Raw genomic sequence first — 25,443 nt, 5'->3', positions numbered from 1 at the left:
CCTTCCTGCCTGTGCGGCCCCGGAAGTAAACATTGCCGGAGCCGCGTGGGCAGGAAGGAGAAAGAGCATCAGCGCGTGCAGAAGAGGAGCCGCCGCGGGCTGCTGCGAATCCCAAGTCGCAGCAGCCCAAGAAGAGGAAGAGGCCCGGTAGCAGGGCCTAGGAAGAGGAAGATGCCCGGTAGCAGGGCTGCCGTGGCCCGAGAAGTTCAGGGCCGCTGCAGAGCCCATCCTGCGGTGACCCGCGAAGAGGAGGCCTGCAATGGTATCCCGAGGGGAGCCGATGCCCCCGGGCGCAAGGAGGCTCATGCGGCCGCTGAGCCTCCTTGCCCGAAGAAAAAGATCGCATTCAAACGCGCTGATGCTGTTCCTCCTTCCTGCCTGTGCGGCCCCGGAAGTAAACGTTGCCGGAGCCGCGTGGGCAGGAAGGAGAAAGAGCATCAGCGCGTGCAGAAGAGGAGCCGCCGCGGGCTGCTGCGAATCCCAAGTCGCAGCAGCCCAAGAAGAGGAAGAGGCCCGGTAGCAGGGCCTAGGAAGAGGAAGAGGCCCGGTAGCAGGGCTGCCTCGGGCCGAGAAGTTCAGGGCCGCTGCAGAGCCCATCCTGCGGCGACCCGTGAAGAGGAGGCCTGCAATGGTATCCCGAGGGGAACCGATGCCCCCGGGCGCAAGGAGGCTCATGCGGCCACTGAGCCTCCTTGCCCGAAGAAAAAGATCACATTAAACGCGCTGATGCTCTTTCTCCTTCCTGCTTGTGCGGCCCCGGAAGTAAACATTGCCGGAGCTGCGTGGGCAGGAAGGAGAAAGAGCATCAGCGCGTGCAGAAGAGGAGCCGCCGCGGGCTGCTGCGAATCCCAAGTCGCAGCGGCCCAAGAAGAGGAAGAGGCCCGGTAGCAGGGCCGAGGAAGAGGCCCGAGAAGTTCAGGGCCGCTGCAGAGTCCATCCTGCGGTGACCCGCGAAGAGGAGGCCCAGAGGTGAGAGAGAGGCTGAGGGTCTGTAGAGGGTATGTGTGTGCGTGTATGAGATGAGTTGAGAGATTGTGTGTGGGAGTGAGGATCTGAATGTTTGCAGAGGCAGCATGTGAGAGCCTCTGTGTGTGTGAGAGAGACAGCGTGTGACGGTGTGAGCTTATGCTTGAGCAAGTCAGCATGTGGGAGTGAGAGAGAGCCTGTGTGTGTGAGAGTCAGACAGCATGTGACAGTGAGAGCCTGTGTGTGTGTGAGAGAGAGAAATGCATGTGAGAATGAGAACTTGACTGTGTTTGAGGGAAGAAGATGGAGAGAAAAGAAATACGGAAGAAAAAAGGACAATATAAAAGGAATTGGCAAAAAAATAAGAAAGGGAAGGTGGGAAAAAAAAAAAGCCTGTGACCAACCGATTAGAAAACTAACATCAGCCAGCAAAGGTAAAAAAAAAATAAATTACTTTTTAGTGATTGGCACATGTAATCTTTGGGAATGTGCAAGAATAGCGCTTTCTCTATGCGGATCTCACAATGTACGAGATCCGCATGGAGAAAGTGGAAGCCCACGGGGCCTGCACGGAGGAGGCAGCAGAATGGGCTTCAGTGTCAGTAGCAGCAATCGGCGCCTCCCCAATAGCCATGTGGCAGCAGTGACAGTGGCAGCAAGATTACTGACATCTGGGGATGGTGGCAGTACCAGTCGGGGGACCCCTTCCAAGCAGTGTGCAGAGGTTGAAAAGCAGCAGAGTCAGCCCAAGCTGACTACCATGAATGCTGCACACTCTTACCTCTCTCTGACAGCACACTGGTGAGCCATGGCTGACGCAGGGGCAGCCAGCAGCTCTACGGTATTAGACATCCCCTGAAAATAAGGCCTAGTGCATCTTTGGTAGCAAAAATTAATATAAGACACTGTCTTATTTTCAGGGAAACAGGGTATGTATGTGACAAAGCACTTGCAGGATAGTGAAGGCACAGCAGTGCAAGAACTACTGTACAGCCTTGACTTCATCAGTCACAGCACACTGGGACTGTACACTTAACAGTAGCACATCTTTGATCTGAAAAGATAAGATCATTCATGCGTATGGTTTACAGGCCTTACCTCTGTCTCTCACAAATCGCATCACTGTCATATGCATATTCCTGTCTCTTATAAGGTTATTCTTGTTAATGAGGCATACAGACTCATGTGTACTTTCACTATGCCAAGATCTTTGTTCCCTCAACATAAACTTAATTTGCGGAGTCCAGCTACACCAACCACTTTTCATTTTGCATGTGTTATGTGTGAGGCCTCGCCTCTTTATACAGCAGTGTTAAGCAGGGAACACATAGGATGGCTACTACATCATGATTCATAATTAATGGGAGTGATAATATAGAGCTTCTGCTGCTGCACATACTTGTGTGAATGTCAGTGTACTGCTAAACATCCTCAAACCAAACGATTCATCAGTAATTGCTGCAACCTTAAATGACAGTAATCAATGAGGTTGCCTGCTAAGGTCCTGTACACTGCATGCAGTGACTATTGTAAGCCTTTCGAATACACAAACAGTGGTCAATTGAAGTGCTTCTGATGGTACAGGCTACCTACATAGTCACAGGCAGTCTATGCTGTTTTTATGAGGCTACAGCTTCCACAATATTCACGTACTTTTCAGGCTGCCTCAGGTGCTTACATTGTATGTAGGCAGCATGAAGCTAATCACTGGTCTATAGGCATTAAGATGTGCCTTCTTAAGCTGGAAAAAGATAACGCTGGACAGACAGGTGGAAGGTACTGTGATAGTGTGGATCTTTCTGTGCATAGTAGTGCAAAACTAATGTGTGTAAAGAAATGCATGTTGCGGCCTGGAATCTCTCGGAAATGTGGCATGCATGGAAGTTGGCCACTGAGGCTGCCATGACTCTGAGTGCCTGTAGACAAGGCCTCCAAGTGGAAGGCCTGCCTGCTCTTTGCATAAGAAGACAGTGTGTGACAACCTATTGAACAGGGTGTGCTTGCCCCCAGCAACCCCAAATATATTCTTATCATAGGACAGAAAGGGTTGTGTGGAATGGCTGTGCGCGTCTGTGCAATGCAGGTAAAAGGCTACAGCATGCTTCCAGTGTAGCCCAAGAAGAGTCTGTTTCCCTTGGTGGGAATGTGTCCTTGCAAAGAAGGTGGGCAGGACAAAAGACCAATTGAGATGGAAATAACAGCACCATATGATGTATGGCTGACAGACAGAAGACAATGTGTGATGGTAAATGGAACCTTCTCTGAAGAGAGAGCGGTTTTAAGTGGTGTACCGCAAGGATCGGTGTTGGGACCGGTCCTGTTCAATATCTTTGTGAGCGACATTGCGGACGGGATAGAAGGTAAGGTTTGTCTTTTTGCGGATGACACGAAGATCAGCAACAGAGTGGACACGCCGGAAGGAGTGGAGAGAATGAGACGGGATCTAAGGAAACTGGAAGAGTGGTCGAAGATATGGCAGCTCAGATTCAATGCCAAAAAGTGTAAAGTCATGCATATGGGGAGTGGTAATCCGAATGAACTGTATCCGATGGGGGGGGAAAAGCTGATGTGCACGGAGCAGGAGAGGGACCTTGGGGTGATAGTGTCTAATGATATGAAGTCTGCGAAACAATGCGACAAGGCGATAGCAAAAGCCAGAAGAATGCTGGGCTGCATAGAGAGAGGAATATCGAGTAAGAAAAGGGAAGTGATTATTCCCTTGTACAGGTCCTTGGTGAGGCCTCACCTGGAGTACTGTGTTCAGTTCTGGAGACCGTATCTACAAAAAGACAAAGACAAGATGGAAGCGGTACAGAGAAGGGCGACCAGGAAGGTGGAGGATCTTCATCGCATGACGTACGAGGAGAGATTGAAGAATCTAAATATGTACACCCTGGAGGAAAGGAGGAGCAGAGGTGATATGATACAGACTTTCAGATACTTGAAAGGTTTTAATGATCCAAAGACAACGACAAACCTGTTCTGTAGGAAAAAAATCAGCAGAACCAGGGGTCAAGATTTGAAGCTCCAGGGAGGAAGATTCAGAACCAATGTCAGGAAGTATTTCTTCACGGAGAGGGTGGTGGACGCCTGGAATGCCCTTCCGGAGGATGTGGTGAAGACCAGAACTGTGAAGGACTTCAAAGGGGCGTGGGACAAACACTGTGGATCCATAAAGTCAAGAGGCCGCCAATGAAGAGTGGGTGACTCGCCAGAATGACGGCTACTGCCTGGAGACAATACCCTTATTCAATAAACATACACATGCTTACTGTGACTCCAACATCGCTCTAAGCTTCAACAGCAAGAGGAAATGTGGAAAAATGGATTTACACTCACAAAGAGGGGAGTAGCTGGCTTGTTACGGCGGTTACTACCCCAAACCAAATAAGCCTGATGCTTCACCTTCAATGCATATACAGCATAGTTCTCTGCTTCAACGGCAGGGGAGAAGAAAAAAGGGTTCGCACTCACAAAGCGGGGAGTAGCTGGCTTGTTACGGCGGTTACTACCCCAAACCAAATGTGTCTAATACTTCACTTTCGATGCATATCCAGCATGGCTCTCTGCTTCAACGGCATGGGAGAAGACTGATACATCACGTATTTCCAGCATAGCTCCCTGCTTCAACAGCAGGGGAGAAGAAAAACAACCAATAAGGACTGTATAACATAGTCTGGGTAAAACAAATAAGCATGGGTGTAGCTTGCTTATTGCGGCGGTTACTACCCCTACTACCCCTAACTAATCAAGCTAGATATTTCAATGGTGGGGGTGGAAGGGAAATAGAACCAAGAGCTAAGAGAAACAGATAAGTATGAGAGAAAAAAATGTGTGAAGCTTGCTGGGCAGACTGGATGGGCCGTTTGGTCTTCTTCTGCCGTCATTTCTATGTTTCTATGTTTCTATGTTTCTATAAAAGATTTATAGGCTGACAATGTCTTTAACACCTGAAGCTCACTGAGCCTGCCAGCACAGGTCATACCTCCCACAAACATGACTTTCCAGGTCATATGTTTCAGCTTGCAGGAGCACATAGGCTGTAAACAAGCTTGCATTAGGCATGCGAGCACCATGTTGAGGTCCCAGCACACAACACGAGGACACAGAGGTTGACTGATTTCTGGAAAGCACCTCTAAAAGAGGCCCACCAAGGCCATCACAGAAATGGGTGCACCACCCACTCCCTGGGGTAAGCACTGAATGTACTCATATGCACCAGCATCCAAGTGGTCAGCTAGCCAGATTCAGAGAGGATCAACAGAAAGTCGAGTAGCTTTGCTGTGTGGCTGGGTAAAGGGTCCAAGGCCTTTTCACAACACCAGGTGGAGAACATCCTCCACTTCAAACGGTAAGACTTGCTGGTGGAAGGATTTTGGGTAGGCACCACTACCACCCAGGAAAAAGATCTAGGCATCATAATGGATAATACTTTAAAATCGTCAGCTCAGTGTGCTGCAGCAGTCAAAAAAGCAAATAGAATGTTAGGAATTATTAGGAAGGGAATGGTTAATAGAATGGAAAATGTCATAATGCCTCTGTATCGTTCCATGGTGAGACCGCACCTTGAATACTGTACAATTCTGGTCGCCGCATCTTAAAAAAGATATAGTTGTGATGGAGAAGGTACAGAGAAGGGCAACGAAAATGATAAAGGGGATGGAACAGCTCCCCTATGAGGAAAGGCTGAAGAGTTTAGGGCTGTTCAGCTTGGAGAAGAGACGGCTGAGGGGGGATATGATAGAGGTCTTTAAGATCATGAGAGGTCTTGAACGAGTAGATGTGACTCGGTTATTTTCACTTTCGAATAATAGAAGGACTAGGGGGCATTCCATGAAGTTAGCAAGTAGCACATTTAAGACTAATTGGAGAAAATTCTTTTTCACTCAACGCACAATAAAGCTCTGGAATTTGTTGCCAGAGGATGTGGTTAGTGCAGTTAGTATATCTGTGTTTAAAAAAGGATTGGATAAGTTCTTGGAGGAGAAGTCCATTAACAGCCATTAATCAATTATACTTAGGGAATAGCCACTGCTATTAATTGCATCAGTAGCATGGGTTCTTCTTAGTGTTTGTGTAATTGCCAGGTTCTTGTGGCCTGGTTTTGGCCTCTGTTGGAAACAGGATGCTGGGCTTGATGGACCCTTGGTCTGACCCAGCATGGCAATTTCTTATGTTCTTATGTACCTGTGACACATTGAGGGAGGTTCTGGTGTTGCAAGTTGGTGAAATGCTGAGTGAAGAGGTTTGGACAGGTGCCCATCCGAATGACCTCCCCTAGCGACAGATTATACAGATTTTGGAGTAGAACCTGGTGTAGCCAGTACTGGACAATGAGTATCATGGTGTCCCTCTGCTGTTTGAGCTTGTCCAAAGCTTTCCCACACCAGTGGAAGCGGAGGCCTCATCCCCATGGTCTTGCTAAGGCGTCAAAAGTTGGTTCATCATTCTATTTGTACATGGAGCAGATGTGGCTAACTTAGCATTAGTGGGGATAGGCAAAGAGATGAATGTACCAAACTACCCTCAGGTGTTAGATGTAGGTCCAAACAGCCAACTTCAGCAAACATTTGTGGGCCTGTACGTTCCGGCTCACATGTTTCACTGCAATGTTTGGCCTGTCTGCAAGGTACACTGTTCGTAAGAGCATGATCCTGCACAGGGACCAGGGCCAGATCTGCATTGACTCCTCCCACAATCGTTAGGAGGCCGTGCCACCCTGCTTTTTGATGTGCCACATAGAAACGTGCTTGTCTGTCATGTTGAATACTGTCTTGGTGTCCACATGACCATGGAAGGCGGAGAGGGCATACATGATTGCACGCAGTTACAGGGAGTAGATCTGGTATATTGCTTGCTGCTTAGTTCACAGATCCTCTGTACATACTGCATCCACATACTGCCCTCCCAAACCCAAGTTGGAGGCACAATAGTACAAAATAACTTTGGGGGACAGTTACAGAAAAGGGTGCTCCCTCTCCAAGTAGAGCACATGTTCCCACCAGGGGAGGGGCTCTGTAAGGGGAGGGGTGATGTCAGCAAGTGCCAAGAGAGTCATGGAGGCCTGAAAACATTGTGAGTGGAGCATCCACTTGGCCACCACATGTGCAGGGTGACCAACTGAGTACCATGCAGCCACACTGCCATGTGGGCCAGGAGGTGCATAAACTGGTGGACAGAGATAAATGAGCCGGCCCGATGGATGCTGTCTGCTTGGAGTAAAAGGAGATAAGATTCAATGTCCTAAATCTCACAAGAAACTACTGTTAAAAGCGGCCCTCATTGCAAAGAAATGTATCATCACTCAATGGCTAGCAGACACTGCACCGACAGTGGGAATGTGGAAAGGCAATATTCTAGACCTGTTGCTCCTGGAAGCTAGATCTGTGGACCCTCTAATCACAAAATCTAAACAAAACTTTGTCTACATTTGGTCCCCTCTGCTCCATTTGGCACCTAGGACAATGCAATTATTCTTGCGGCCATAAGGCGGTGATCACATTAATTCGATATAACATACAAAAAGGAGGATGTTATATAGAAAGGTGTACTAAAGAATAGTTAATGCGCTCGTAATCACTATATATGTTAAATAAGCTGGTTGTCAAGCTAAAGGAAAAGAGGGGGAGAGGGTGGGGAAAGGGACAAAGTTGGGGGACTATTTTCTCTGTTTTCTCAGAATAATATATAAGAAAATACTGTTCACTATATATTCGAAGGACGATATCTGACTGTTCTAAGGTTAATGTAAATGTTTGATTTAAATATGGTTGTAATATTTGAGAAAAAATTAATAAAAAGATTGAACAAAATACCCCCAAACTAATAAGGATAAAAGAAAAAGGCCCCTTTCTCCATACCTGGGATCTCTTCATTTCCAGTCACCCTTAGATTGTCGAGAATTAGGGGGCTGGGGGGGGGGGGCACACACAAAATATATCCTCTTTCTTTCACACACATTCGCACGTTCATCCTCTCGCACATATACACTGTCACATACACATACATACATGCTCTCATATACACCTACACACTCTCACACACAGGCTCTAAGACAATCTCCCCTCCCCACACACACAGAAAGCTATTAATCCCCCAGATTCCCGCACATATCCATGGGTTCTCACCCACACAGACCTCCAGGCAGATGCTCATTCATTCTTACACACATACACACAGACAGATCCCCTAGCAGGCACCCATTCTCACACATACGCAGACCCCAAGCAGGTAACCATTCTCTTTCTCACACACACAGGCAGGCACCAATTCATTCACACCCACACACAAAAGCTCCCATTCATATACATTCACACACTGAAAGCAGGCCCCCTCTCTTTGTTTTGCTGGCAGCATCAGCCACATGCATTTTCCCCTGTGGTACACTTTGTCCTGGCTCACTGCTGCCAGTGGCCACTGAAAGCTCATTTGCAGCCCCTCAAGGGGAGCGCATCCCCCTGTTTGCACACCCCTGTATTATGTTCTCCACGTGTGAAAGGGCAACTTGCACTGCAGGCCAACAATCTGATACATATGAAGAGCATGCCTGGCAAAGTCTTAGAACTGCTTCAGAAAAGTTAACCTTTCTATAGTGGGAAGCCATTTTGTGTTATGTTGTGATCAGCTGCTAGAGGGTTCTGACGTGCGAGATATCATTAACAGATTATCTGTATTGAATTATAGCCAGTTATAACTATATCCAGCAAAGTAGTGAATTTTTAGTTATAGCCGGCTTGCTGTTTGTATTATGTATATCCATTTCTTGATGGATATCCTTCACATCTGGTTACGTCTCATATTCACAACTAGATAAATAGTTATGATACATAAGTAATCAACTATCTTCAGAGATATCTGCATATGGTATTTAAGTGCATATCTAGCCATTTTCATTATTGGATGGACATATGCATATTCATATGTGTGCTTAACTTTTCTAGCCAATTACATTTCAGCATGGCTATTCCTTTATAATTGAAGCTAGATGGTTATGTTTTTCCATGTTTCAAGATTTGCACTCTTTTTTGAATGGTTTTTATTAGCCGGTTATATCAGTATGTACTTCTAAAAATAACCTTATGGGGTTGGTATTGCTAACTTAGAAGTATTTATTTCATTGTCAAGTTTAGCTTGTTCATTTATTCTTGCTCTATTTGTTACATGATTTGTTAGTTTTCTAAGGCTTTCTTTGTCCCTTCCTGTTTTCATTATGTAACATAGTAGATGAAAGCAGAAAACAAACAACTGGCCCATCCAGCCTGCACAGTTATTTCTGTCCACCCTGTTAAACATAGATCCCAACTGCCAGCCATACAGCATGACTGTATGTAAGATATCTCTCCTTATCCAGAAAGGTTTAGGCCAGCTTCCTTATTTGTACTTTTCTTCCTTGGTAGATAAGCATACCAGCTACCCTATTTATTTCACAGTCAGCACCCCTGCCTTCCTATGACTGATCACAGAGCTTTGTAATAATCTAAATACTATATACTATCACTACTAGAGTGCCTGTTATCCAGATATTTCTCCCCTTTGTGCACCCCTTTGTGCAACGCTTGGTGCTACCTTTTTTCGTTTTTTTCTTTTTAACTTCTATGTTTCTTCCACTTTTGTTTACCTTTCTCTTTTTTCATAGTTGTTATCCCTTGTTAACAATTTTCATTGTTATTAATGTTAAATGTATTTGACAAAGGTAACTTTTTTCCTGCATCTCCTGTTTTAATGTAAACCAGTATGATTTGTATATTATACAAGAATGTCGGTATATAAAAATTATAAATAAATAAATAAATAAAATATCTGGCATCTCAGGTTCCTTATGTAGCCTGCCAGACAGACCCGGCCACATAAGCAGCAGAATTTCTAGATGTTACTTTTAGACATTTTCTTCTTGACTTTTTGGCTGAGCCATGTTGTAACTACAACTTTATCACTGGCATATTTTGTACTCACCAGCCACCGTTGTTCCCCACCCAGTCACATAGCAGGTCATCCAGTCTTTGTTGCTGAATGTCCCTGGAGGTGGAAGGCAGATGGGGGCTGCAAAGGCATCAAGAGATATCGGGGATGAAAGCAGCAGCAAGGCAATGTCATTGTTGGTGGTCTTTTTGTCATACCTCCAGTGAGTAATTAATTTGTCCACTCGTTTTCTTTCTTTTGCTGTAGAAAGTTTTATCACCCCAATCTCCACTCTCAAGAAATCAGATCTAGAACTGAGCAGAAAATACATCTCAGAGACCATACTGGGGTGAGGAAGGAGAATGGTATGGTGGCAAAATGACTGTTTATTTAGAAAAGCAATTGAAATAAAGGTATAAAACAGATGTCTATGAAAATAATTTGCTTTGATTTGTATTGTGCCTCATTTTTATTTTGTGTCATTTTAAAAATTTGTTTTGTTTCAATTTATTTTCATTTTATTTTTTTATTGTTAGAGTGTGTGATATTAGTAAATAGTGTGCACTCATTCTATATAATAAAGAGGAAAGTTGCTCCATGCCTGCACCATTACAGTATACAAATTGAGCTCTGCCCCCTAGCTCTCTGTACTCTCCAGGGAAGGACAGAGCTCTATTTGCATACTGGTGATGCAGGCATAGGGCAATTTTCATCTTTATTATATGGAGGAGAATTGCCGTGTCTCCAGACCAACATAAAAAAACATTTCAGGATCTGTTGCAGAAGCTAGAAGCAGGCCCCAGAAGAAGAAATCACAAATCAGCTAGCCCTTGAGGGTGGGAAAGAGGAGGACCATCGGGCCTATACAGCAGAAAAGGAAATATTTATTTTATTTATTTATTGACATCTGATATTCTGTTTTTTCTCAAGAATGGTTGCAAAGTGGATTACAATCAATGTAAGATAGGTTACAATAGTATTATCTCAACAAACAATATTGGTTGAGGATCTCTATATTTAATGACAGATTCAGATAGGTTATTTTGTTGCTGATGTAGAAATAGCAATACTACTGTGGTAATTAGGATGCTGGACAGGAAGTCTCTGTTTGGAATGCTTGGCTAAAAAGCTATGCTTTAGCTTTCTTCCTGAAGGTGAGTAAGATTGGTTCCAAGCATAGAGATAATGGAAGCAGGTTTCAGATCTTTGGTCTGTAATAGCTAAAGGCCTGAAGTCTGGTGCAGGACACTCTAGCAGAGGCCAGAGGTTGTATAGAAAGGAGAGCCAGTAGGGAAGATCTGATTTCTCTATTGGGGGCATAAGGGAGAAGGAGCTGCGAGAGATATCCTGAAGCCTGTTTTTTTATGTACTTGAAGACAAAGCAATGGTTTGAATTTGATCCTGCTTTCTATTAGTAGCCTGCATAGCCGAGATAGAATAGGTTTTATGTGGTCAAATGCTTTCGCTCTTACTAGGAGATAAAGCAGTTTTTAAACTAGAACAAGGAGGAAAGCCAACAGTCACTCAGCAGTGCATGGTTCGGAGGAATGAATCTTTGAAGGATATTAATGAAACTGGAGAGTTAGGGCGTTCCAACAGTGAGGTTCCAATAAAAGCAAAAGTAGTCCATGTGCCTATAAGAATCACCTGAGCTAAAGAATTCCAAATTATGCCTATCAACTGAAAAGCAAGTTGTGAATACAAACAATTTTGAGCTCACATCCACTCTAGAAATAGAGAATATTCTCAAGAAGATAAAACCATCCTCTCATCCATCAGACCACATTCCATACAACAAACTGTGTCTGATCTCCAACACCATAGCCAAACCTTTAGCAGACATTATTAACTGCTCCTTCTCTCAAGGACATGTCCCGAACCAACTCAAGTTAGCCATGCTCAAGCCGCTCCTCAAAAAACCTAACTTACCCACCTCAGACCCAGCAAACTTTAGACCCATAGCAAACCTCCCGTTGATTGCCAGAGTTATGGAGAAAGTTGTAAACAAACAACTTACAGAATATCTTGACGAAAACAACATCCTCACCTCAAACCAATTTGGCTTTCGCAAGTCTATGAATACCGAATCATTATTAACATCATTATCAGACACTATCATTTTCAACCTAGAAAAGGGCCAACCTTGCCTCCTCGCTCTCCTTGATCTTTCATCAGCGTTTGATACCGTTAACCACTCATGCCTCCTGCAACGCCTAATAGACATTGGCATTACAGGAGTAGTTTTTAACTGGTTCAAATCATTTTTGGAGAACAGAACATACAAGGTCAAGATAAATAACAAAGAGTCCCACACCATCGAATCCAAAAGGGGGGTACCACAAGGATCATCCCTCTCCCCGACTCTTTTCAATATTTATCTACTCCCACTTTGTCAACTTCTCACTAACCTTAAGCTAAGACATTACCTATACGCGGATGATATTCAAATCCTCATCCCTATAGAAGATTCCATATACAAAGCCATATCATTCTGGAATAAATGTCTGTCAGCTATCAACAATCTACTCACCAGCCTCAACTTGGTTCTAAATAAAAACAAAACTGAAATCCTCATTATAACTCCGGAAAACTATACCCCTTCCTCACATTCTAACACTAATCAACATCCGGTCACCACAGGGCTCTCCACCACACAACAAGTTAGAGATCTGGGAGTCATCATAGACAACAGACTCAGTCTCAACAAATTCGTCAACAACACAACAAAAGAATGTTTCTTTAAACTTCAAACATTAAAGAAACTCAAACCTCTCCTCCTATACAGAGACTTCCGCATGGTTTTACAAGCCATCATACTCCCAAAGCTGGATTATTGTAACTCTCTCCTCCTAGGCCTTCCAGCATGTACCATCAAACCACTTCAGATGGTCCTGAACGCCTCTGCAAGAATTCTATCAAATGCCAAAAAGAGAGATCATATCACCCCAATTCTCCACCATCTCCACTGGCTTCCAATTAAATACAGGATCCAGTTCAAGTCTTTAATGATGATACATAAGGCCTTACACAACATCGCACCTCTCAACCTAACATTCCAAATTCAATTACACACATCTGTGAAACCAACCAGAAGCGCCTATCAGAACAGACTAATCACACAACCTATGAAATCCGTTCTGAGGAAACGTGCATTATCCACAGCAGGCCCTTCACTTTGGAACTCGCTCCCTCCAGACCTTCGTTTAGAACCATGCCACTCTACATTTAAAGGGAAACTTAAGACTTGGCTTTTCAAACAAGCTTTCCCCTAGAGCCAAGAACACGAAGAAAAGTCTTTTCAAGCCCACAACGAGTTATTCAGATCTATTTTTTTCTTCCTTTGTTAATCAGAAATTTACACATGCTGACTTCAATGTAAAACTTATTACTTTGTTTTTGTTCAATGTAAAACTTCTTTTATTCTGTTCTATGTAAACCGCTATTTGTAGCGATAGTTACTGTTCTTTGTGAACCGGGGTGATATGTATATTATACAGGAACCTCCGGTATATAAATTAATTTAAATAAATAAATAAATAAACAAAAAACCCACTTTGAAAAGTCTGTACGCCAATGCCAGAAGTCTAAAAAGTAAGATGGGAGAGTTAGAGTGCAAGCAGTGAATGGTGAAATAGACATAATTGGCATCTCAAAGACCTGGTAGAAGGAGGATAACCAATGGGACAGTGCTATATTAGGATAGAAATTATATTGCAATGATAGGGAAGATCAACTTGGTGGGGGTGTGGCACTTTATGTCCTGGAGGGTATAAAGTCCAACAGGATAAAGATCATACAAGAGACTAAATGCTCAGTAGAATCTATATGGGTAGAAATCACATGTGTGTTGGGTAAGAGTATAGTGATAGGAGTATAATACTGTCTACCTGGTGAAAATGAGCAGACAGATGATGAAATGCTTAAAGAAATCAGGGAAGCTAAACAATTTGGCAGTGCAGTAATAATGGGAGATTTCAATTACCCAAATCCAAAAGTGCAGCGTATAGACTTTTGTATGTCCTGATCAAAGGAGAATTCCAAACAATTGATGTGAATGCAATTTATAATTTTATTGCGGCAACTCCACTGCATAATACTATCACGGCAAAATAATTTTCAAGGTGCCCCAACACGGTCCCGTGTTTCGCCGGTGGCTGCATCGGGGGGACCAACAAGGAATTCATACAATCTGTAATTCAAAAAGGATTAAAAATCAGGACAATAAACAATGGACTGAGGCCGATGTACAATTTTCAAGACAGTAAACAATACACATACCTTGGTGCGGAAGATTCAAAAAATGGCAGGGAGTGCGTTTTCCCTCAGTACAACCAGGTATTTTAAAGCAGAATTTGGGCGCCAAACTACAGGTGAATTGATCACCTTTCTCGAGGGAACCAATCAGCGGTTCCCAAGATGCTCAGTGCCCCGCAGGTACACAGACGGACAACCATGACAGTCTAATCAGTGAACAAAGCTAAGAGAACAAGTGCCATTCAATCTCGCGATTTAAACCTTTAGGAGAGACTGTGTCCAAGGTGAAAATCCATTTTTTTTCTTGTCTGCCCAAATGTTCTAAATAGTTACCTCCCCGGAATGGCTTGGGAACTACCTCAATAACAGCAAACCATAAGTCAGCAATGTTATGGGATGAACTTATCCAGTGCGAGACCAGAGGTTCTTGGTCACGAGATGTGCGAATATTTGAACAATGTTCAAAAATTCTGGTTTTAATTTTCCGGGAGGTTTTACCAATGTATAGCATAGGGCAGGGACATTTGATGACGTAAATGACCCCCTGTGACGTACAATCTCTAAGATTGCGCCCTCTGCGGAAAGTGAACCGCAGGGAACCCTGGAATAGCTGATGTAGGGGTAAATGAAATGGGATGAGTCCCGAATATATGATTTAATATGGGGTACCAGCGGTTTGAGAAAAAGGTCCACGAATTTCATTTCCATTTTGGAATCTTTATCTTTACCCCCGGATCAGTTTTTTCTTGCAACATTGGATGTAGTATCTCTTTACTCGAACATCCCCCAGACTGAAGCGTTAAGTTATTGAAGCAGCCCTGGACTCTCGACCTGCCCCTTGCCGTATTTCAACATCTTTTATCTTAAAACTAGCCGAAATTGCACTTACAAAAAATTTCTTCTGTTTTGAGGGTCAATTTTACCAACAAATAAAGGGCACGGCGATGGGGGCCACTATGGCCCCCAGCCTTGCGTGCCTTTATGTGGCACAATTCGAAGAGGTTCATATTTATCCTTCACACTGGTCAAATCACATAGCATTATGGGTACGTTTTATTGATGATATCTTTATTATATGGCGGGGCACCGATGTCCAATTTTTGATGTTTTTTGATTGGTTAAACTCTCTCAATTCACACCTTCAGTTTAATTTTTCCATAGATTCGCTGTCACTTCCTTTTTTGGATATTATGGTTTCAGTTCAAAATAATACATTTCACACTACAATTTTTCGAAAAGATACTGACCGTAATACCCTATTAGCCTTTGACAGCTGCCATCCGAGAAATCTTCGCAGAAATATTCCAACCGGTCAATTTTTAAGATTACGCCGTTTATGTTCAACTCGTGAAGAATTTTTAAAACAGGCACAAGTGATGACAGCCCGTTTTTTGGCTAGAGGGTACCCCAACAAAGTCATTCGGAATGCCTTTAAACGAGCATTTCATATCAACCGTGATTTACTCTTTTTACCCCGGTCATCCTCATCTGAGCCGTCTAACAATTGTATTCTTCCCTTCTCGCCTTTGAGTCGGGAAGTCACTAAAATTATCCGCACACACTGGAACTCCTTATCCCTACATCAGCTGTTCCAGGGTTCCCTGCGGTTCACTTTCCGCAGAGGGCGCAATCTTAGAGATAGATTGGTACATGCATTTCAAGGTCGGGTTGATGCGACCTCTACTGGAGAATACCTACATCAGCCTTGTGGTCATTGTACTGCGTGCCACCATACGGAGTCCCTTTCATTCATTCAACATCCTATCTCTCACAAAACTTTTTATTTAAAATCTAACTCTGATTGTACGTCACAGGGGGTCATTTACGTCATCAAATGTCCCTGCCCTATGCTATACGTTGGTAAAACCTCCCGGAAAATTAAAACCAGAATTTTTGAACATTGTTCAAATATTCGCACATCTCGTGACCAAGAACCTCTGGTCTCGCACTGGATAAGTTCGTCCCATAACATTGCTGACTTATGGTTTGCTGTTATTGAGGTAGTTCCCAAGCCATTCCGGGGAGGTAACTATTTAGAACATTTGGGCAGACAAGAACAAAAATGGATTTTCACCTTGGACACAGTCTCTCCTAAAGGTTTAAATCGCGAGATTGAATGGCACTTGTTCTCTTAGCTTTGTTCACTGATTAGACTGTCATGGTTGTCCGTCTGTGTACCTGCGGGGCGCTGAGCATCTTGGGAACCGCTGATTGGTTCCCTCGAGAAAGGTGATCAATTCACCTGTAGTTTGGCGCCCAAATTCTGCTTTAAAATACCTGGTTGTACTGAGGGAAAACGCACTCCCTGCCATTTTTTGAATCTTCCGCACCAAGGTATGTGTATTGTTTACTGTCTTGAAAATTGTACATCGGCCTCAGTCCATTGTTTATTGTCCTGATTTTTAATCCTTTTTGAATTACAGATTGTATGAATTCCTTGTTGGTCCCCCCGATGCAGCCACCGGCGAAACACGGGACCGTGTTGGGGCACCTTGAAAATTATTTTGCCGTGATAGTATTATGCAGTGGAGTTGCCGCAATAAAATTATAAATTGCATTCACATCAATTGTTTGGAATTCTCCTTTGATCAGGACATACAAAAGTCTATACTCTGCACTTTTGGATTTGGATTTCTCTGTAGTGCAGAACCCTGCTTCTGGTTTTTTAGATTTCAATTACCCCAATATTGACTGGGAAAATGTAACATCAGGACATGTTAAAGACATTAAGTTCCTGGATAGAATACATGACTACTTCATGGAACAATTGGTTCAGGAATCAATGAGAGAGGGAGCTATTTTAGATTTAATTCTTAGTGGAATGCAGGATTTGGTGAGAGAGGGTAGTGGTGGTGAGGCCACTTAGCAATAGTGATTAGGGATGTGAATCGTTTTTGAACGATTAAAATTATCGTCAGATAATTTTAAAATCGTCCAAAATCGTTAGATACGCGATACAATACAAATGCCCCCGATTTATCGTCAGGGGCATTTGTATTGTATCATTAATTAGGGCGCGGGAAAACCGGCACACCAAAAAAACCCTAAAACCCACCCGAACCTTTAAAACAAATCCCCCACCCTCCCGAACCCCCCAAAATGTTTTAAATTACCTGGGGTCCATCCGTCGCCCGTATGACATAGTGAGGGCAAAGGTAGCGCCGGCACCATTTTGAAGATTGGTAATACGGCCCGCGTGCAGGAGGTCGCTCCCGGACCCCCGCTGGACTTTTGGCAAGTCTTGTGGGGGTTAGGAGGCCCCCCCCAAGCTGGCCAAAAGTCTCTGGGGATCCAGGAGGGGTCCGGGGGCGATCTCCCGCACGCATGACGTCGGGAGCCAGGAAACAAAATGGCCACCGGCGCCATTTCTCAACGCAGCGGTGGCCAGAGAGCAGGAGGAGATCGCGTCGGGACCCCCTCACTGGACCCCAGGTAATTTAAAACATTTTGGGGGGATTCGGGAGGGTGGGGGATTTGTTTTAAAGGTTTGGGTGGGTTTTAGGGTTTTTTTGGTGTGCCGGTTTTCCCGCCCTCCCCCGATTTACGATTTTTAACGATTTTTAGATAAAAACAAACTCGACGATCAGATTTCCCTCCCCCCCAGCCAAAATCGATCATTAAGACGATTGTTAAGACGATCGATTACACGATTCACACCTCTAATAGTGATCATAACATGATCAAATTTGAACTAATGACTGGAAGGGGGACATTATGTAAATCTACAACTCCAACACTAAATTTTCAAAAGGGAAACTTTGATAAAATGAGGAAAATAGCAAAAAACTGAAAGGTGCAGCTGCAAAGGTTAAAAGTGTACAATAGGCTTGGACATTAGAAGCGCAGACCAGGGACTTGAGGTCACGTGATATATTGAGCTAGGGTAGACATGTTTCCCTGAGCTCTGTGCACCATCCACATTTCATCCAAATGTTGCAAAACCATCCTTGCACCAACAGACTCAACATTCAACCTATTTTACAATCTTATGTCAATTGACAAATACATGTACAAATCTCCAGGATCCAGGGTCCTAGAAAGTGGATAAAAGGAGAAAGAAAAACTGAGGCCTACACAGGAAATGATGCCTGCTGAAGGAGGAAATCCACAAAAGGTCTCTGCTTCCCAGATCTCTCTGGAGGCCCTTACCAAGAAAGTCACAGCTGCAGTGGTCGCTGCTTTAGATGGTAAATTTACTAACCTCTCATCACAATTAGCAGTGCTCCAGAACTGACTAGCAGAAATACACCCACAACTGGATATCGTAGAAGGTAGGATCAATACTCTGGAAGATGATGCTAACTCCACAGCTAGACCATTTCTACTTTAGAATAGCAGGTTAAAGTGCAGGCTGAAAAACTGGATGACTTAGAAAATAGATCCCAACGCAATAACGTGAGGATCACAGGCCTTCCAGAGTCGATCCAGGACAATAAACTTGTTGGCTTCCTAGAAAAATAGCTACAAGAGGCACTTGAGGTACCATCTCTCTCATCCTCTCTACAGACTGAAAGAGCCCATCGCTTGGGAACCAAAAGGAGTGAAGACACCAGACCTCGAACTGTGATTGCTAAAATCTTTAATTGGTCTCATAAACAGGATCTAATGAGAGTGTATAGATCACATCGAGACCTGAAATACCAAGGAGCAACCATCCGATTATTCCAAGATTACTCAGCACATGTTGTGCAGAGCCACAAGACATTCACTCCAGTCTGCTCAGCTCTCGCCTCGAAGCAAATAAAATTTGCTTTACAGTTTCCAGCTAAGTTGAGGATCTGGCACTCCAATCAACCCTTTTTGATGACCCGGCCCAGGCTAAGGCATTTCTGGAGACCCTGAATTAAACTACTTGGGCCCTTCAAAAGGTAACCTCAATCTGGTGAGTCGTTCTCTACCTTTGGCTGCTAACAATACTGGCTTCTCAATTATTTTAACATCTTTTTTCTACTTACAAAACTTTGCTGAATGGCCATGTTATGTTCAGTAATTCCGGGTGGAATAAAGTTATTTGATTTTCACCATGCGAAACTTCGATGTTGAGGTCCTGCGAGAACTGTTAGTATGTGCGACCTGACATTAACAAGATACTGCAAAGGTTTTATGCCATTTAAAACCAATCGACTTACAAGAACTATGGCATCATAACAATCACACCATTCCTGAGCCACTGTGAACTTTCTCCCCAGTTCGAGATCTTAATAACACCACTATCAGATGCCGATACTTTTCTGAGACCACACTCCACTGAAGTCTGACACAGCCAGGAACAATGGAAAGGCAGGTCAGAATCAATCTACTTAAGATCCCTCTCTTCAGCATAAGGTGCACCTCAAAAACCTTCCGTAGGAAACAAAAGATTTTCTTTAATTAACAGGGAGGCGTAAGAGCAAAGTTGTGCCAGAGACGACTCTTGGAACTCACCTTCCCGCTAAGTTCCAGAAGGGACTCAGCAGTACTGCCTACCCCTCGACTTCCAAATCATGATATGTCAGACTTTTGGTCTTCCTTTTCCCCTTTCTTTTTTATTTCTATTTGCTGGGGCTTATTTCTTTTCAGATGGTGATTGTTAAGTAAGCATATTCTTAGTGGAAGGGTTCTATAACACTGCAGGGGGGGGGGGGAGAAAGAGGATCCTTTTTCATAGGCTTAAATATCTTTCATTAGGGTGAGATGGTGCCCGCACATCCCACAAACGTGATTCCACTCGCCATGTATTTCGGCGTAACATGCTGTTACGCCGAAATACATCCCCATCCCCCCTATTGACAACATGATGTTGTCAATAGGGGGGATGGGGTAGAGGAGGAGTAGCTATTCTTTTTCATTAGTCTATTCAGTTCCAATTATCTCAAGAAATAAAGAACTCAGAAGGGCGTTATATTATCCTGGTAGGCTCTATTAGGGGTTGAGATTTTACTATCTGTAATCTTTATGGTCCCAATGATTATTAAGAACATAAGAACATAACAAATTGCCATGCTGAGTCAGACCAAGGGTCCATCAAGCCCAGCATCCTGTTACCAATAAAGGCCAAACCAGGCCACAAGAACCTGGCAATTACCCAAATACCAAGAAGATCCCATGCTACTGATGCAATTAATAGCAGTGGCTATTCCATAAGTAAACTTGATTAATAGCTTCTCCTCCAAGAACTTATCCAAACCTTTTTTGAACCCAGCTACACTAACTGCACTAATCACATCCTTTGGCAACAAATTCCAGTGCTTAATTGTGTGTTGAGTGAAAAAGCTTTTTCTCTGATTAGTCTTAAATGTGCTACTTGCTAACTTCATGGAATGCCCCCTAGTCTTTCTATCCAAAAGTGTAAATAACCGATTCACATCTACTCAGACCTCTCATGATCTTAAATACCTCTATTATACCCCCCCTCAGCCGTCTCTTCTCCAAGCTGAACAGTCCTAAACTCTTCAGTCTTTCCTCATAGGGGAGCTGTTCCATCCCCTTTATCATTTTGGTTGCCCTTCTCCATTGCAACTATATCTTTTTTGAGATGCGGCAACCAGAATTGTACACAGTATTCAAGGTGCAGTCTCACCAGGGAGCGACACAGAGGCATTATGACATTTTCCGTTTTATTAACCATTCCCTTCCTAATAATTGCTAACATTCTGTTTGCTTTTTTGACTGTTGCAGCACACTGAGCCGAAGATTTTAAAGTATTATCCACTATGATGCCTAGATCTTTTTCCTGGGTGGTAGTTTCTAATATGGAACCTAATATCGTGTAACTACAGCAAGGGTTATTTTTCCATATTTGCAACACCTTGCACTTGTTCACATTAAATTTAATCTGCCATTTGGATGCCCAATCTTCCAGTCTTGCAAGGTCCTCCTGTAATGTATCACAATCCGCTTGTGATTTAACTCCTCTGAATAATTTTGTATCATCCACAAATTTGATAACCTCACTCGTAGTATTCCTTTCTAGATCATTTATATATATCTTGAAAAGTACTGGTCCAAGTACAGATCCCTGAGGCACTCCAGTTTACCCTTTTCCACTGAGAATATTGACCATTTAATCCTACTCCCTGTTTCCTGTCTTTTAACCAGTTTGTAATCCATGAAAAGACATTGCCTCCTATCCCATGACTTTTTAGTTTTCTTAGAAGCCTCTCATGCGGGACTTTGTCATACGCCTTCTGAAAATCCAAATACACTACATCTACCGGTTCACCTTTATCCACATGTTTTTTGTTGTTTCTCTATATCTTCCATTAAGTGTTTATTACTTACATTACTAGAGCAGTATCATACAGATTGCCACTCCATGGGAGCCAACCCACATCAGATCATTATCTCCGCCTACGGAGTATTACACATCGCTAGCTCTGCTCCTTGGGGGAAACAGCATTCAACAGAAGACTAACTCCGCCTCCCTGGCAGTCACATCACTAACAGATTGCTAACCCTTCTCTTCTCGAGGAGTGATCCATAACAGATGGAGGAGCTGAGCCATACAGATTGCTGGCTCCTCTCCTGTCGGGGAGCTGAGCGCTAACAGATTGCTAACTCCGCCGCTCTGGGGGAGCTGAGCAATAACAGCATGGCTTTACCAAAGGCAAGTCTTGCCTCACAAATCTGCTTCACTTTTTTGAAGGAGTTAATAAACATGTGGATAAAGGTGAACCGGTAGATGTAGTGGCCAGTAGGTGCTCCACCTTCAGGCAGCAAAACACTGCACGGAGCGGCAGTAGCCACAGAGGCATTCACGGAGCGGGATGCCAGTGGCCAGTAGTTGGGGTTCTACCTTCAGGCAGCAAAACACTGCATGGAGCGGCAGTAGCCACAGAGGCATTCACGGAGCGGGATGCCAGTGGCCAGTAGTTGGTGTTCTACCTTCAGGCAGCAAAACACTGCACAGAGCGGCAGTAGCCACAGAGGCATTCACGGAGCGGGATGCCAGTGGCCAGTAGTTGGGGTTCCACCTTCAGGCAGCAAAACACTGCACGGAGCAGCAGTAGCCACAGAGGCATTCACGGAGCGGGATGCCAGTGTTTTGTAGTGTTTTGCTGCCTGAAGGTGTTCCACCTTCAGGCAGCAAAACACTACAAAGAGCGGCAGTAGCCACAGAGGCATTCACGGAGCGGGATGCCAGTGGCCAGTAGTTGGGGTTCCACCTTCAGGCAGCAAAACACTGCACGGAGCGGCAGTAGCCACAGAGGCATTCACGGAGCGGGATGCCAGTGGCCAGTGGTTGGTGTTCCGCCTTCACGGAGGGCTGCCATCTCCAAAAAAAACTAAAACAAGAAACAAACAAACAAAGCAGGGGTGGGTAGGAGTATGGGGCAGGGGTGTGGCCTGCTTGTTGCGGCGGTTGCTACCCCTGTTTGAGCTGGATGTTCACTGGGATGCGGATACAGCGCTGCTCTCTGCATGGTGGAAGGGTGGAAGGGAGTTGGGGCCGGAGGGTGCTGGAAGCCAATAGTGATGGGTGGGAGGGAGAAAAAGGGTGGAGGGAGAAAAAGGGGGGGGGGGGGGGAATAAATAAAGAAAGAAATAAATGTATGAACTGCGTGGCTTGCTGGGCAGACTGGATGGGCCGTTTGGTCTTCTTCTGCCGTCATTTCTATGTTTCTATGTTTCTATGTTAGTGTACTTGGATTTTCAGAAGGCGTTTGACAAAGTTCCTCATGAAAGGCTTCTAGGAAAAGTAAAAAGTCATGTAATCCTTTCGTGGATTACAAACTGGCTGAAAGACAGGAAACAGAGAGTAGGATTAAATGGACAATTTTCTCAGTGGAAGGGAGTGGGCAATGGAGTGCCTCAGGGATCTGTATTGGGACCCTTACTTTTCAATATATTTATAAATGATCTGGAAAGAAATACGACGAGTGAGGTAATCAAATTTGCAGATGATACAAAATTGTTCAGAGTAGTTAAATCACAAGCAGATTGTGATAAATTGCAGGAAGACCTTGTGAGACTGGAAAATTGGGCATCAAAATGGCAGATGAAATTTAATGTGCATAAGTGCAAGGTGATGCATATTAGGGATGTGAATCGTTTTGAACGATTAAAATTATCGTCAGATAATTTTAAAATCGTCCTAAATCGTTAGAGTGCACGATACAATACAAATGCCCCCGATTTATTGTCAGGGGCATTTGTATTGTATCGTTAAATATGGCATGGGAATTATTTGGGGGAGGGCGGGAAAACCGGCACACCAAAACAACCCCGAAACCCACCCTGACCCTTTAAAACCAATTCCTTACCCTCCCGAACCCCCCCAAATGTTAAATTACCTGGTGGTCCAGTGGGGGGGGGGGGGGGGCCCGGGGGCCGGGCGCGATCTCCTGCTCTCGGGCCATCGGCGCCATTTTGGCTGCCACTAATTAAAATGGTGCCGATGGCCCGATAAAAAACCCCCCCACTGACCCTTTAAATCGACCCCCCTTAGCCTCCCCCACCCTCCCGACCCCCCCCAAAGCCTTTTAAAATTACCTGGTGGTCCGGGGGGGGGGCGCGGGGAATGATCTCCCACTCTCGGGCCATCGGCTGCCACTCATAAAGATGGCGCCGATGGCCCTTTGCCCTTACCATGTGACAGGGTATCCGTGCCATTGGCCGGCCCCTGTCACATGGTAGGAGCACTGGATGGCCGGCGCCATCTTTAAAGATGGCGCCGGCCATCTTTACTCATCAGCCCCTATCATACTATACTCTATAATAGGGGCTGATGAGTAAAGATGGCCGGCGCCATCTTTAAAGATGGCGCCGGCCATCCAGTGCTCCTACCATGTGACAGGGGCCGGCCAATGGCACGGATACCCTGTCACATGGTAAGGGCAAAGGGGCATCGGCGCTATTTTTTTTTAGCACAGCTGATGCCTGGGAACGGGAAATCGCTCCCCGAGGCCCCCCTGGACCACCAGGTAATTTTAAAAGGTTTTGAGGGGGCAGGAGGGTGGTCGATTTAAAGGGTCGGGTGGGGTTTTTTTTAGCGGCGCAGGCCTCCCTAAAAAAAAAATTAGCGATGTGAATTGGAATCGGAAACGATTCCAATTCACATATCTTAACGATAAGATTTCCCCCCCCTCCCCCCCCAGCCAAACCTGATCATTAAGACGATCTGGCACACGATTCACATCTCTAATGCATATAGGGAAAAATAACCCATGCTATAGTTACACAATGTCCATGCTTTAGTTACACAATGTCCATATTAGGTGTTATCACCCAAGAAAGAGATCTAGGCATCATAGTGGATAACACATTGAAATCGTCAGTTCAGTGTGCTACGGCAGTCAAAAAAGCAAACAGAATGTTGGGAATTATTAGAAAGGGAATGGTGAATAAAACGGAAAATGTCATAATGCCTCTGTATCGCTCCATGGTGAGACCACACCTTGAATACTGTGTACATTTCTGATCACCGCATCTCAAAAAAGATATAATTGCGATGGAGAATTGCGATGGTACAGAGAAGGGCAACCAAAATGATAAAGGGAATGGAACACTCCCCTATGAGGAAAGACTAAAGAGTTTAGGACTTTTCAGCTTGGAGAAGAGACAGTTGAGGGGGGATATGATAGAGGTGTGTAAAATCATGAGAGGTTTAGAATGGGTTAATGTGAATCAGTTATGTACTCTTTCAGATAATAGAAAGACTAGGGGGCACTCCATGAAGTTAGCATGTGGCACATTTAAAACTAATCGGAGAAAGTTCTTTTTCACTCAACGCACAATTAAACTCTGGAATTTGTTGCCAGAAGATATGGTTAGTGCAGTTAGTATAGCTGTGTTTAAAAAAGGATTGGATAAGTTCTTGGAGGAGAAGTCCATTACCTGCTATTAATTCATTTGACTTAGAAAATAGCCACTGCTATTACTAGCAACAGTAACATGGAATAGAACTAGTTTTTGGGTACTTGCCAGGTTCTTATATCCTGGATTGGCCACTGTTGGAAACAGGATGCTGGGCTTGATGGACCCTTGGTCTGACCCAGTATGGCATGTTCTTATGTTCTTATGTAATCTGTAACTGTTCACATAAATAAGGGATACTGGTAGAACCCTGAGATTTTGATGGATTTTGTGCTGGCAGTCTATCCTGAGTCGGGTCTGCAACACAATTTAGATCCCTGGAATGAAGCAGCCAACCTTGCTGATTGGCTAACACAGTGAGGGACTCAAAAAAATCTTGAGAGTAATAATTTGGTCCATAGACATTGCAATTCGGCCCTTAATGGATCCAATTAAAATGATGAATCTTCCCATCGGTTCTTAATTTCTTTAATGAAGGTGAATGGAAGGGATTTGTGCACTAAGATGACTACTCCAGCCTTTTTGCCATGC

The 25,443-nt window shown here is 44.2% G+C and overlaps 1 protein-coding gene across 1 annotated transcript in view; it reads right to left on the bottom strand.

The window, feature by feature from the left end:
- LOC115078869 (serine protease 55-like) overlaps positions 1-25,443 on the bottom strand; it is a 237,161-nt gene that overhangs the window by 174,956 nt on the left and 36,762 nt on the right. The window contains exon 3 of the mRNA XM_029581929.1: positions 9,919-10,178. Coding sequence (XP_029437789.1) covers positions 9,919-10,178 — 260 coding nt within the window. The remainder of the gene's footprint in view (positions 1-9,918; positions 10,179-25,443) is intronic.

This window comes from Rhinatrema bivittatum, chromosome 16 (genome assembly GCF_901001135.1).
Source record: "Rhinatrema bivittatum chromosome 16, aRhiBiv1.1, whole genome shotgun sequence".
Taxonomy (NCBI): Eukaryota; Metazoa; Chordata; class Amphibia; order Gymnophiona; family Rhinatrematidae; genus Rhinatrema; species Rhinatrema bivittatum.
Note: the sequence above shows the minus strand (reverse complement) of the source record. Positions and strands in the feature narration are given on the sequence as shown.